Genomic DNA, 12,782 nt, shown 5'->3' on the forward strand with positions numbered 1-12,782 from the left:
AAAATGAAAGCATCCTTATTGATTAATCCATCTCCTTTTGTCTTTTGATTTAGAGGTTCAGTTTCAGAGTCTGCCTGGGATACAGGAGGCATTTCAGAGAGGACTGCCTTGGTGAAGGTGAGCTGACAGCTGAGAGGTATTTTTGAAATGCACATAGCTGAGAAATGGAACAGACATTGATTTGCACTTAAAGGACATTAAGTGCACTGGTTTACACAGCAAGAAGTTTGTTTTTAGGTCTGATAGGTTTATTACAGTACTGTAAGTCAGAACAGTGGCAAGGCAAATAGTGACAAGAGGCTTATCTGATTTGTAAATTCAAGTATAAATTTGAACTGCAGAAAGCTTAAATTATGAAGACCTATTATTCAGATTACATGAACAATGGGCAAATATCTCATCATCCCAAACATTGGTATGTTAAATACCACTGTTAGGTAAAGCTGTGTCTCAGCATTGTGCTAAGACAATATATTTCTGATTTACTCATTGATATGTTCATTATTTCATAATTTTTTTTTTAAAAGAACTCTGAGTCCTCAAAAAAGTTCAGTGATGGAATGTTATTCCTCAAAAATCATGAATAGTAGTATGACTGACAGTTCAGAGATGAAATTCATGTGAAGCCCTTTGTTATCTGAGAGCCCACAATGTAAATATTAATGTTATCAATAAAAGTACCTAGAAATTCAGTATTACACATTCCTAGTACAGTTTCAACCGATAGTCAGACCTATTGATCAATTGTACCCATAAACCATTTCTCTTCCTCAAGGCAAGCTTGCAGCGTGCAGCATGCAACTGGCGTGCCTCTCCTCTCACGGTGCTGCCAGGCAGCCAATCTCCGTGAGAAGCAGCTGAGAATACCCACATCCACGTTAGGCATCAGAAACAAAGCAATGCCCCAGAGAAGTAGGATTTTTGCAGAGGAGATCAGACTACCAGTGTTCAGGGAAATCTGTTAAAACAACCTTCAGATAAAGTCTTCCATTAGGATTTTTTTTTTTAGTGATACAAAACCTAAATCATTCTTTTCTACCTTCTGCCTGAACAGAACAGATAAGCTTTAAGTATTATAGCACTCAGATACCAAGACAGTAAATAGCTCTTAGAAGAGACTCATAATGTGTCAAGGCTTTGTAGGACTATGTTCAGCTGCAAAATTAAAACTGGGAGATAAAGTGAAATACTTGATATGATAAAGTACTAATGTTCACAGTGGCCTTTGCTGAGCATGTGTTCATACAGTTAACAACTGTATCATATTGCTCATGCAGAAAAAGACAGATTTAGTGTTGTGCAGGCATAATAGTAAAATTCAAGGGAAATGAAGAAAAAGTTATTTTCTGTATTCCATAGGATCATTCTGTCACATTTGTGTAATACAGTATTCTCTCTCAGCTTCCACTGAAAAATCTCATCAGTGTTGATTTCTTCTACGTGCAGAACCTTACTTGTGCATATTGTTTTCCTCTTTTATTTAACTTTTTAAATTCCAAAACAGTAAAGAAAATAAGAAAAAAAATCAAAGGTCTCTTAGAATTATATCATACAAATAGATTTTCTTAAAGTATTGCTTCTGCCAGAAAATTAAGTATGGATTCCAAACTCTTTGGTTTTTATTTTTTTTACCTTACACATTACTCTGAGCCTCTTCTCACATGCCTTCTTCATCTCACTTGGACCTCATGCTTTCTTTTTTTCACTTCTGACCCATTATCTCTTATCTTTTTCTCTCAGTACTGTTTTTTTTTCTGGAAAGGCCTAGTGCTCATTAGGCTTGGATCAATAATATGCCATGGGTAGTCCTAGGAAAAGCCACTAAACATAAAATGTAAGGGAATGGGCGATACCTGACAATACATGACTACAATCAATCAAAATGACTTGATAGTGGAATAAAAGATAATTTTCCAGTGAGTACCCTGACACAAAATGTTAAGGTATGAACATGTTAGAGGTCTTTAAAACTGCATGGACACATCTGTATCAGCTGTAACTCTCTCATAATAAAAAGCTAGAGATATCAATTTGTTCACAAAAGGTTGTCTGTCAACCTCAATTAAATATATAAAAGTAGGATTCTTCAATGAGGCAGTATTTTTAATAGCTGCATTTTCCAGTATAACTGCACTTAGGAGTTGCTAAAATAGCTACTCTAAATGTCTGAGTAAAGATATGAACCCAATTATTTCTGGACTTTGAACTACATACATAAACTACTGATGAAAAGAAGCCCAAATTACAAGGGTCCATGCCAACACAGAAGATTAGCTTTTTTTTTTTTTTTCCTCTTGATGACCTGGAGTAGCAGCTGGTTCACCTTGGCTGTGAACTACATTGCAGTTACAACTTTCGTTACCTAGAGAAATCAGGATGTCTGCCTTCATCTTCTAACACAGAGCCTGCGTTCAGTGTGACCTCACACACAAACACCAGCCTAGACACATCACCTGAATATAAATGATTAAGCCTAGAAGTGAAAAATTTCATGTTCAATTACCTGACACATTTTACTGGTAATTCTTTTTCTACCCTCTGGGTCTGATTCATCTTTCAGTTATACTCACATAAATAATGAGAAGCTTTACGAAGCTAAAGGAGTTACAGTCACTGAAAAATTGCGGTAAGTGAGAATAAAGTCAAGCCCCCTTGTTTTAAATTTGGGGATCTCTGAAGGTAACGAAGCAAAGAAAGATTGCTTTATACTTCACTTACTTTAGACTCATTTAATTGATATCGGACTATAAAAATGGCTCTCGGAACCTGTCAAACTATAGTGTTACTTTATACATTAAATTCTTATTTTTGAGTGACAATAAAAACTGATATATTTAAAAGTCTGATCCTTTAACAAGTTTAAAAAAGCCTAAATCACAAATGACTTCTATAAAAAGCTACTAAATGTAGTAATAGCACAATCTAAAGAACAGCATCAGCAGTTTTAAAATCCTAGTTTCTCATATTCAGCTCATCAATTTATGAAGACATACTAGTCTCAGAATAAACTCAGTTTGTGTCATTATTTAGTACAGTAATATTATCATCAGATTTTATGGAAATACATATCATAAATCACTGGAGATTTCAATCTATGATAGCTAAATAACACTTCCATGAGATATCGAAAATGTAAGTGTCTTTAAGGACTTTGCTCGATCACTAACAAAGTACAGACAGTTAAGCACTTCCACGGGAACTTTTCTGTTTTGGCAGGGCTGACCATTTTACTGCTCTAAGGATGCAAAGAGCAACCTGACTGTGTGGAATAGTTCCTTGGCCAATGTAAATCAAAGGATCTCTATTGACTTCAAAAGAATGTGTGAATTTACATTACTTGGAGAGCTGTCTATTTGTTCATACTTTTAGATTAAATGTCATTACTATTATTAGGAAAAGGTCAAACCAAGTGACTATGTTATAAAAAAAAATCTAAACAATCATGCAAGGCTAAAATACATGTTAATGAAAAGTCTACTCCTTACCACTCACAGTTTAACTTTCAGAACAAGGCACCTGAAACTCTGATCTTAACAAACCTTCCTACTGAGTGCTTCTTCAGAGAATAAGACAAATATTTTTTCCATTTTGAAGAAATATGCTTATTATCCTGGTTATGATTTTAATGCAGCTGCCCTGCCCCTGCTTCAATGTCAGTTTTTTTGGTGTGTGGAACCTTTCAAAGCTATGCGATAAATTTGTATAATCACAACAGAACTCTATGAGAAAATATTTACCTAACAAGTATAGAACAGATTTATAATTGAAATTAGACATCTGGAGTCCACAGTCAGTTCTTAACTCTATTACTTTAAGTGCTAATAAGTTTCCCAAAATGTTCGTTGTGCTGTTATCTAACCAACCACTGCGTGCCACATTCCTACTGAAAAGTGTGAAGTGAAGGTATTCAAACCACTTAACTTTGGCAAATAATTTGAGTCTAAGTAGAAGGCCTTATGATGAAAGAAGAGCCTCCGGGTAGTTATTTAGAGTATCTAGGTTAGGAATTTCAGCACTGCCCAAACAGTCTTAATCCTTTCCATAATGACCACATTTCTATCATTGGGCAGGAACAAATTTGCTTGCGTCAGAACACTACTCAACACTTCCATCACCTTCATTTCCAAATGAGGAGCCACGAAATAGACCTTTCTTCATTTAGATTGCTGTAAAGGACCCTAATGTGGTTAAAGAAGCCTAAGTGTGCACATTCCAACCTCTCATCTGTTTGGGAGAGCTCAGGGCACATAATGTTACCTTGAGGTATGACAGAGCCAGCAATTCTTTTTTTTGGTGATTTGGAGAAAAGTCCTGAACACACCTCATAAGAATGGAAATTTTGGAAAGGTCATAACTAAGAGTCCCCATTGTATTGTGCCCACACAATCTACATTCATGAGCTCGTTTCAAATACCATGCTTTGAACAGAGAGAAGTGGTAGCATGTCAGATTAATCACGGGGGGTCAATCTGTCAGATTGTCTAAAAAAACGTATTATTCCTTTAAACACACACCTATTTCACTTGGTTTGGGCTGAAGGGGGTTGTGGAGACAATGTGAAAACGAGGGATTATTGGAAACAAAAGGGTAAGAGGCCTATTTAACAGAAATTACTATGCTTTCGCCATTAACATTGCAGGAGGGAAAATGCAAAACATTAATCCTGTTTTATAGCCATATTTAGAGATACTTAGCATGTTTTGGATTTTTTTTTTTTAAAAAAAAGGAAAAAATATTTTTATTATGATTGCTAACAACCACCACTTTTTTTTTTTCTTTTTTACTTGATGCATGTTGGTATTCACAGTATCTACATATATGGCACCTACGGAACCTATACTGTTCTGTACCAACATATGAAAGCAATGTGACAACCAACTAAAATTACATTAAACATTTATGCTGAGGTTTCTGAACCACTCTCTTCTTCACGAAGTACTTAGAACAAAGATACAATTTAGGAGCCAGAATTAGGCAGTGTGAATCCTGTACAACATGGTACAAACTACAGATTTTATACACTAGATACCTCATTAAGATTCTGAGTTGTCCTCTGAAAATTCATCACTGGAAAGATAATTGTTATTTATAACCAGGAGTTGGAGAAATTATGCAGAATTTTGTTTTCTTGACTCTTTTTCATTAATTGTGTGTAACCAGTCATTCAAACAACTTACCCTCCCAGCATAATGCATAACAGTGAAGGTGGAGCCCTGATCCTTTGGGGCAAGGTTACCATTTCCATCTTTTGTGGAGGAATATACTGTATTTGTGTCAGATGTATCCAGGTAAGACTGAATGCGTTTAGAAAGACTCTGTTCCACTGACCAAATAGACTGGCTTTCTTCATCCAGCATTGACAAAAAGCCTGATGGTTTCTAAAATGAAAAATACATTTTTCTCATTTTATGCAGGAGCAACAGAATTTCAGTTTTTCCTTGTAGAGTAACACAGCTTATAATTTAGTAAACAGAAACATATATCACCTCAAAGAAAAGAAAAAAAATGGTTAAAATATTCTGGTAAGTCTCCAAGGCTATGTACATCAGATAATTCTGTAAGAAACATAGGAAATAATATTTCAGTTGCCAAAAATGGTAACTATTGATGATCTTTTAGGAAATTGATTGGGCTACCTCCTTCTTAGAAGTTATGCTACAGAAACTAGCTCCAGGCACAAAAGAAAACTGTCATGCTCACAACAGAGACTCGTCAGTCCTACAGCTGCATTAAGGACATGGCATGATACACAGATGCTACATGAGAGTCAGTATGGGCAAGGAGTTTCTGTAACATCTTCTTCAACCCTGGACTGCTACAGATTGCTGTTAGCTCTTGAGCTATGAGGGCAGTTATGACAGCTCTCTCTACGGTCTCTTTGTACCCATAACCTTCTCTACAGATTCATAAATCAGAAAATGCAGGCAAAAGTTTGCATTAGTCTAGTCTAACATGCAGAGACTGTGTATAAATATACATGGTGTAAAATGGATCTGAAAACTACCTGAAAGAAAAAATCCAAGACTGCAGTATGGTTACCAGGAGAATACATCGTTTCCATGGCAACCCCCTCTTGTACACATTCTGCTTGCTCTTGTAGGAAAAGCACTTCATTGATGTACTGGTGTATCTTCTCATTGGTCATGTTGACACAGAGCTATTGTAAAACCAAGGAAAAAAAAAAGTATTAGAAGTTTACTTCATAATTCATCGGTGTAGGTTTTATTGCACATCTAATATTGAATTTGATGAAATGTCAATCCACAACACGTTATCTCTTAGTAGAGCACAGATTAGCAAGACCCTTGGGAAATTTACATTTTAACAGCTATTAGTATTTATTTGGGAATAAACAGTTTTCTGCCTGCACAGTTCATTGTGAAATCCACATAAGAATTATCAAATACCAGCCTTGTCAAATATAGTGCAAATTTACACTAATTCCATTGACTGAAGTGGGGTAACTCTACATATAAATCAGTATACTTAATATTCTTCTGCAGTTTATATTCAGCAAGACTACACAGATGCAATGTGCTTTTAGAAAAATAAACAACAAAAAAACAAACAAACAAACAAACAAATCTTAACCAAAAGTCTATATATTTGGTTAAGGTTCTGACTCTGTAGCTAGTTCAATTTTAACAAAGATATTCAAGCTCTGCTTCCACTATAAGGTCATGGAAGTCTACAGCAGTCTCTGATGAACTCATTGTTTTGCCCAAATAAATGTTATAAAATACCTAGGGACATTTTACTAGATGCTCCTCTCCATGTTATTGATATTCTAAGGGGAGATTGGCAAGAAAATTATCTTCAACAGAATATTTCAATATTTTGAGAGATAAATAATATAAAAGCCTCACAAAGATTTTATTTGATTGCCTTATAAGAGCTGTAGTGCCACTTGTGCAAAACATAGTTTAACAGGAATCCGATTTTCCATTAAAAAGAGATGGGAGTTTTATCAGTTTATTTTGGGATCTTTCATCTTTTGTTCAAAGCTTACAATCTACAAAAAAAAAAGGAAGTATTTAATAACTTTGTGGAATAAATGTTTTAACTGTTTTATTTATACTAAAGCAGAACTTCTAGTGGAAAACTCTAAATTCTTCTCCAATGCTACACTAACTATCACTAAGAAACTAAGAAAGTAGAAACACCTAAAAAGATGGAAGAACCCTTCATACAGGGAATTATACAAGGAATGCTTGCATGCAGTCTTTTTTTCAGACTGAACTAGTCATATATTCATTTTGGCCATGAACTATATCTTCCATGAATAATGTGTGTAAAAGTAATTCCACCAGCAAGTAATATTAAAAAAATATGAAATATTTAGATCAAAACTACATGGCTTAACATCCAGATGAGGGAAAAGAACTCAAGTAATGTGTAATGGTTGCCTGAATTTTCCATAACACCTCATGCTACTCTAGTCAACTTGGACTTGCTACACAATGACATAGACTAGTGTGAATAATAGTAAGAAGAAATAAAACAAAACCCCATTTTACAACCAAAACTCTGTTATTAACTGCCTCTACCAATGGATGATAATGCAGACAAAAGACAGAGTTGAATAAAACCACTATTTTTTTACAAAAGGGATTTCTTAAGATTCAGATTGTTATCTCATTTTATTAATAGTAAAAGTATACAATTGACTTACACTATCTACTTATTCTATGGAGAAAGACAGCTTTTTAAACTTTGTGGCAGGCAAATTACGCTTTACTGATCACTTTCAAAATTCTAGTTACAAAATCTTTTCAGAAGTTTCTTAACATTATTTTAGAAGGCAAATATAATATTAAAAGCTTATACTTCACAGGATATGTAAAGCCTTAAAATGATGCATGCTGTGTGTATTCTTATTTACAAACTACTTATCTAGAGAATCATGTCGTTTAACTTCACATAGGTATCTTTTACCACAAGAAAAATAGAGAAAATCACTATAAACTCAAGCTTACTTTCTATCATGTGCCAATCCCCTAAAATACATAAAAGCCATAAATGCACTTGAGGACCTGACTGTGCAGCAGAATTATTAAACTAGACAATTTGAGCTGAAGGGAAAGACTGTCTTAGTCAAATCTTAAAAAGATCTGATAAACAGCATTGGTTTTAACCATGAAAAGTAAAAGGCACATTATTTTGTTAAAGCATTCACACATAACATGCTGAGTTGGTAAAAAAAAAAAATAAATTCTACTGATCAGTATATTATAGAATCACAGAGTCATAGAACAGAATCATAGAATAGATTTGGTGGGAAAAGACCCTTAAAGGTCATCTAGTCCAATGCCCCTGCAAGGAGCAGGGACATCTCCAAATAGATCAGGTTGCTCAGAGCCCCATCTGGCCTGACCTCGAATGTTTCCAGGGATGGGTCATCTACCACCTCTCTGGGCAACCTGTGCTGGTGTTCCACTACCCTCAGTGTAAAAAAAAAAAAAAAAAAACAAACCTGTTACGGCACACACTAGTGTGCTTTTTGGTAATATAAGCAATGCTGTCATTCAGATCAGCAGATTTGCCATAATGACAGTAAGGTTCTGCAAAACAGACCAGAAAGCAAGCTCAGGAACTTATACAAAACTGCAAGCTTCTCCAAAGCTGCTCTCTCCAGCAGTGGCTGTGAGTAACAGCTCTGCAGAATGAGAACCAGGACACCACCCAGGGACTACTAAAAAGCAAGGCATTCTGATCATATCTTTCTCCATTTCAATGTTTTATACAACCTGCTGGGAAAAGGCAATAAAATTAATGTTTCAAATTAGAAGCTTGACACAGGTTGACATAATTAAAACAGTTGAAATGTAGAAGTCAGATGAAAATGAACTAAACTAGCTTTCCTAACCCAACTTCTTTTGCTCCGTATCATATGAAGTATTATATGAAACAATGACATATTTTCTGTCCAAAGATATGAAACGTTCAGAAAAATAGATTTTTAAAACATGTATTTAATTGCACTCACAGAAATTAGATAGAAGTATAGTAATAATAAAAGAAAACACAATAAGACTGCTACCTAAAACAAATGTTGTGGAAATATCTTTAAGCATTGTATATTTGCTTTACCTTGCAGCATTACTCGACATTACCTATGGTACTTTTAGTCATTAAACATTGTCAAACTCTTCTTTATGTGCCTCTTATTGGCTCCATTGTAAGAAATCCTCCTTTCTATCTATCTATCTTTCTAATCCTAACTATCATAGAATCATAGAATGGTTTGGGTTGGAAGGCAAGTTGGCGAACTTGCTGAGGGTGCACTCTATCCCACCGTCCATGTCGCTGACAAAGATGTTGAACAGGGCCGGGCCCAACATGGACCCCTGAGGGATGCCACTCGTGACTGGTCTCCATTTGGACATCAAGCCGTTGACCACCACTCTCCTTATCCCTTACCATCATAAAAGTAGGTGAAAATTCCTGTGAACACAGCTGGATTGTACAAGCTCTTCTGCTTCACCGTAGTGACTCTGAAGTGAAGTCCGGAGCAGGACAGGCTCTCATGCTCTCGGAGCCAGCTCGCTCCTATTGTGAGAGATGTGCTGCACAGAGCTGCCATGGGGGCCATGCCTCTCCCAGTGCCCTACTGCATCACACAGATTATGAGCACATACTTTAATGGGTATAGAGTTGAATGGGAGTCAAGAAACTTGACTGTTTCCATGTCCTGCGGTCCTAATTCAGGTAAATTACTTTTATTTCCTATGAAAAGGAGATCATGATATATACTTTCTTCTGCAAAACTTAAGAGGTCTACAGAGGCAAAATACTATGCAAGAGCTGAACACATTATTTAGCAAAACCTAAATATTTTTTTTCAGTTTATCATTTGATTTAGACATCAGAGAGGAAAGACTCTACTAGAGTCCATTTTATTTAACTGCATTATTGCTCTTTACGATCCTTCTGCAACTACAGACCTCAATTTCTGTATAAGACCTGACATTCTGCAGGGGAAAGAAATGCAACTCTTGCTACTCTGAAGTCTGTTTTTTCTGCTGTAACACAGTTTTCTTAGAAACAATTAGGGGAAAATGGTACAGGCAGTTTTATCAACCTTCCCTTCTGCTTATTGCTTGTTATGTTCATTGGCCATGAGTTCTTTCTTTGTGTTGCATGCTGTTGTGGTCAAAGAATATACTAGTAAAAAGGTGTAAAGAAGACAGCAGCATTCCCTGACTGCACTATTTGGAGTTATGCTGTGAAAGAACCATGAAAAAGATCTAATCTAGTTTTAAACTCTATCAGAAGAGAAGCAAACATTTTTTACTTTTAAAGGAGTGCAGAATAAGCTATAAACAAATATAGTCCCTCTCAAACAAGGAAACTTAAGAAAACGTAGAAAATTGACACTGAAAACTGCCATTGCTATTTTTGGTAGAGCACTCACATTACCTGAAATGATCACAAAATGAAGGCCATTTCTGTACACAACAGGACAGACAAATCTGTGCTCACTTCTGACCACGTTCCACTGTGGCCGTTTACGAAGCTGTTCTGGCACAGCAGGTATGCAGCTGCTCTAGGAAAATGCTGTTCCAAAGCTAATGATCACTGCTAGGAAGTGATTGTAAATTGTAATTGGGGTGAGCTAAAAGTGTACTGTAGCCATTTACCATAGCTCAACTGATAAGCAGTAACTCACTGAGTCCTGTTAATTCAGAAGCTTTCAGTCTTTATTGAGCAACAACTCCCTCAGATCACGGCTTCTAAAAACACTGTACCCTGTCTTTCACCTTTTCATTTCACACCAAAAATAACTATTCCACTCACTCTCACTTATTCCATACCCTTATTTACTGTTATTTTAGAATTACATCTCCTATTTTTGCTATTATAAATACAATGTATCACACGTACATGTTCTATAAACTGAAGGCTTACCGATGTTCACCAAGTACAAGGAAAATCAAACACTTAATTAATAATGGTTTGAACTTCTTATGCCTTCCTCTTTGTAGTCATCTATAAAACTTTTCTCCCTGCAAGCTGTTGTCACATCACCTTGCTGCACTGTATTCTTAGTGTTTCCACTAAGAACCAATTCTTTGTTCCCCTTTGACATTTCAATACTCTAATGTCTTGTCATTCCAACACACTCACTAAATTGAACAAGTTATTTTCCCTGGTTTATCCAGTTCTCTGTTCCTGAACTGTCTTCAAACACAGATTATTAAAATGAATTGCTTAAACTGACATATAATTTAGTGTTATATTGCTCTCTTAATTATTATATTAAACTGTGTATCAATCGACCTGATTTGAAGCACTAGAAAGATTCATGCAGCTGAATGGAATGTCCCCAGATATGGGCAATCAGGAGGTTTTAATCTTTCTTGAAAACAGATGTTCTGTTTTCTTCTTTTTTTTTTTTTTTTGAGAAAGCAGGCAAACAGGTATCACAAAAAAATGCCTTGACTTAAACTAATTTGAAACAAAAAGTTAATTTTCCTGAAATTACTTTTGTAATGCTATTTTAAAATATGTGATGAAAAAGTAATTTTTGTCGCTCAACCACTGTTTGGCTGTAACATTCAATGTTAATGTTCTGCAATCACAGGCTTTGACACCGGGCATGTTTGCAGACATGATGCAATGTCTTGTATGAGGACCCTATCTGTGCTAACAAGCCTGTTTATCATCAGGGTTAACGAGCCCAGGCAGAACACTGAACTAGGCTAGACTGCTAGACAGCTCAAGCATTTGAATGCATGCTGTTTTGGGTATGTCTGCATGATTACATTGTGCCATGTGAAGATACAAATGGCTTCTCTTCATTGAAGCTGCAACCTATCACTTCAGGAATCAGATGTGTTAATCACATTACAGAGTCCATATAAAAATGAACTCTGTAATTCCCTCACCTCTATTCTATCTTTTCAGGAATGCAGTTCAGTAGTTTCTGAGGTAATGACTCAGAGTCTTACTCAATATTACTCAACAAAATGCATTCAGTCCAGGTGGAGGGACAGGAAGTGTCTCTTGAAATGCAAAGTTGACTTTGAAGTTATCATGCTTGCTATGCAGAAATCACAAAATAAATTACTTTTTACTCATTTTTCTTTAAGTCTTCTATTTTCTCTTCAAGCACCCTCTGTAGCCACTAAGCAGAAAATGACTTAACCCAGAAACTGGAATTCATGGTATTTCATGATATCAGTTGCAGAACTTATATGAGTTTCATGATAAAAACCAATGCAGAACAGAGTCAAAGAAAAATAACCAGTAAGTCCCAAGATGCACTCCTCTCTTTTGAGACACATTTAAAATGCAGAGAATATTTTTCTCCTTATTAATCAGTAGGTTTTATGCATTTTTTTTGCATATATTCGGTCTGTTAAATGTTTATTTTTCACTTGATTTTTTTTCCGCCCAGAGCAGACATTCACATTGAGTAAATGACTGTGATTATTGGCACACATCAATAGTCTTTAATCCAGCAAACTTTCAAGCAAGGCAGAACTGTAACAGCAAAAAGGGTTTTGTGAGAAGGCAACTGGAATATATTTATTTATTGCATTCTTAAATGTTGTTTTGAAGGTAGAGGTAAGATCACTCTGTGCTTTCAGACAACTGGAAATTGAGTAGCTATGTAAACATGCTACACAAACTGAACTACAGTGGCTCTACAACTTCTGTTTCACTAGAAAGAGAAAGTTGAGCCATAAAACAATGGATTGACTGAGATGAAGGGGTAAATTCTGATTTCAAATAATAACAGGTCCTTTGCTGTTGCTGATGCCATCTCTATTCTTTTC

The 12,782-nt window shown here is 35.7% G+C and overlaps 1 protein-coding gene across 1 annotated transcript in view; it reads right to left on the reverse strand.

Annotated features, from left to right (window-relative positions):
• The window catches only part of MYO16 (myosin XVI), a 385,808-nt gene that overhangs the window by 96,067 nt on the left and 276,959 nt on the right, over positions 1-12,782 (reverse strand). The window contains exons 22-23 of the mRNA XM_086741186.1: positions 6,005-6,157; positions 5,178-5,378 (exon numbers count right to left, since the gene is read on the reverse strand). Coding sequence (XP_086597312.1) covers positions 5,178-5,378; positions 6,005-6,157 — 354 coding nt within the window. The remainder of the gene's footprint in view (positions 1-5,177; positions 5,379-6,004; positions 6,158-12,782) is intronic.

The sequence above is a fragment of the Chlamydotis macqueenii genome, chromosome 1 (genome assembly GCF_036417535.1).
Source record: "Chlamydotis macqueenii isolate bChlMac1 chromosome 1, bChlMac1.mat, whole genome shotgun sequence".
In the NCBI taxonomy this organism is placed as follows: Eukaryota; Metazoa; Chordata; class Aves; order Otidiformes; family Otididae; genus Chlamydotis; species Chlamydotis macqueenii.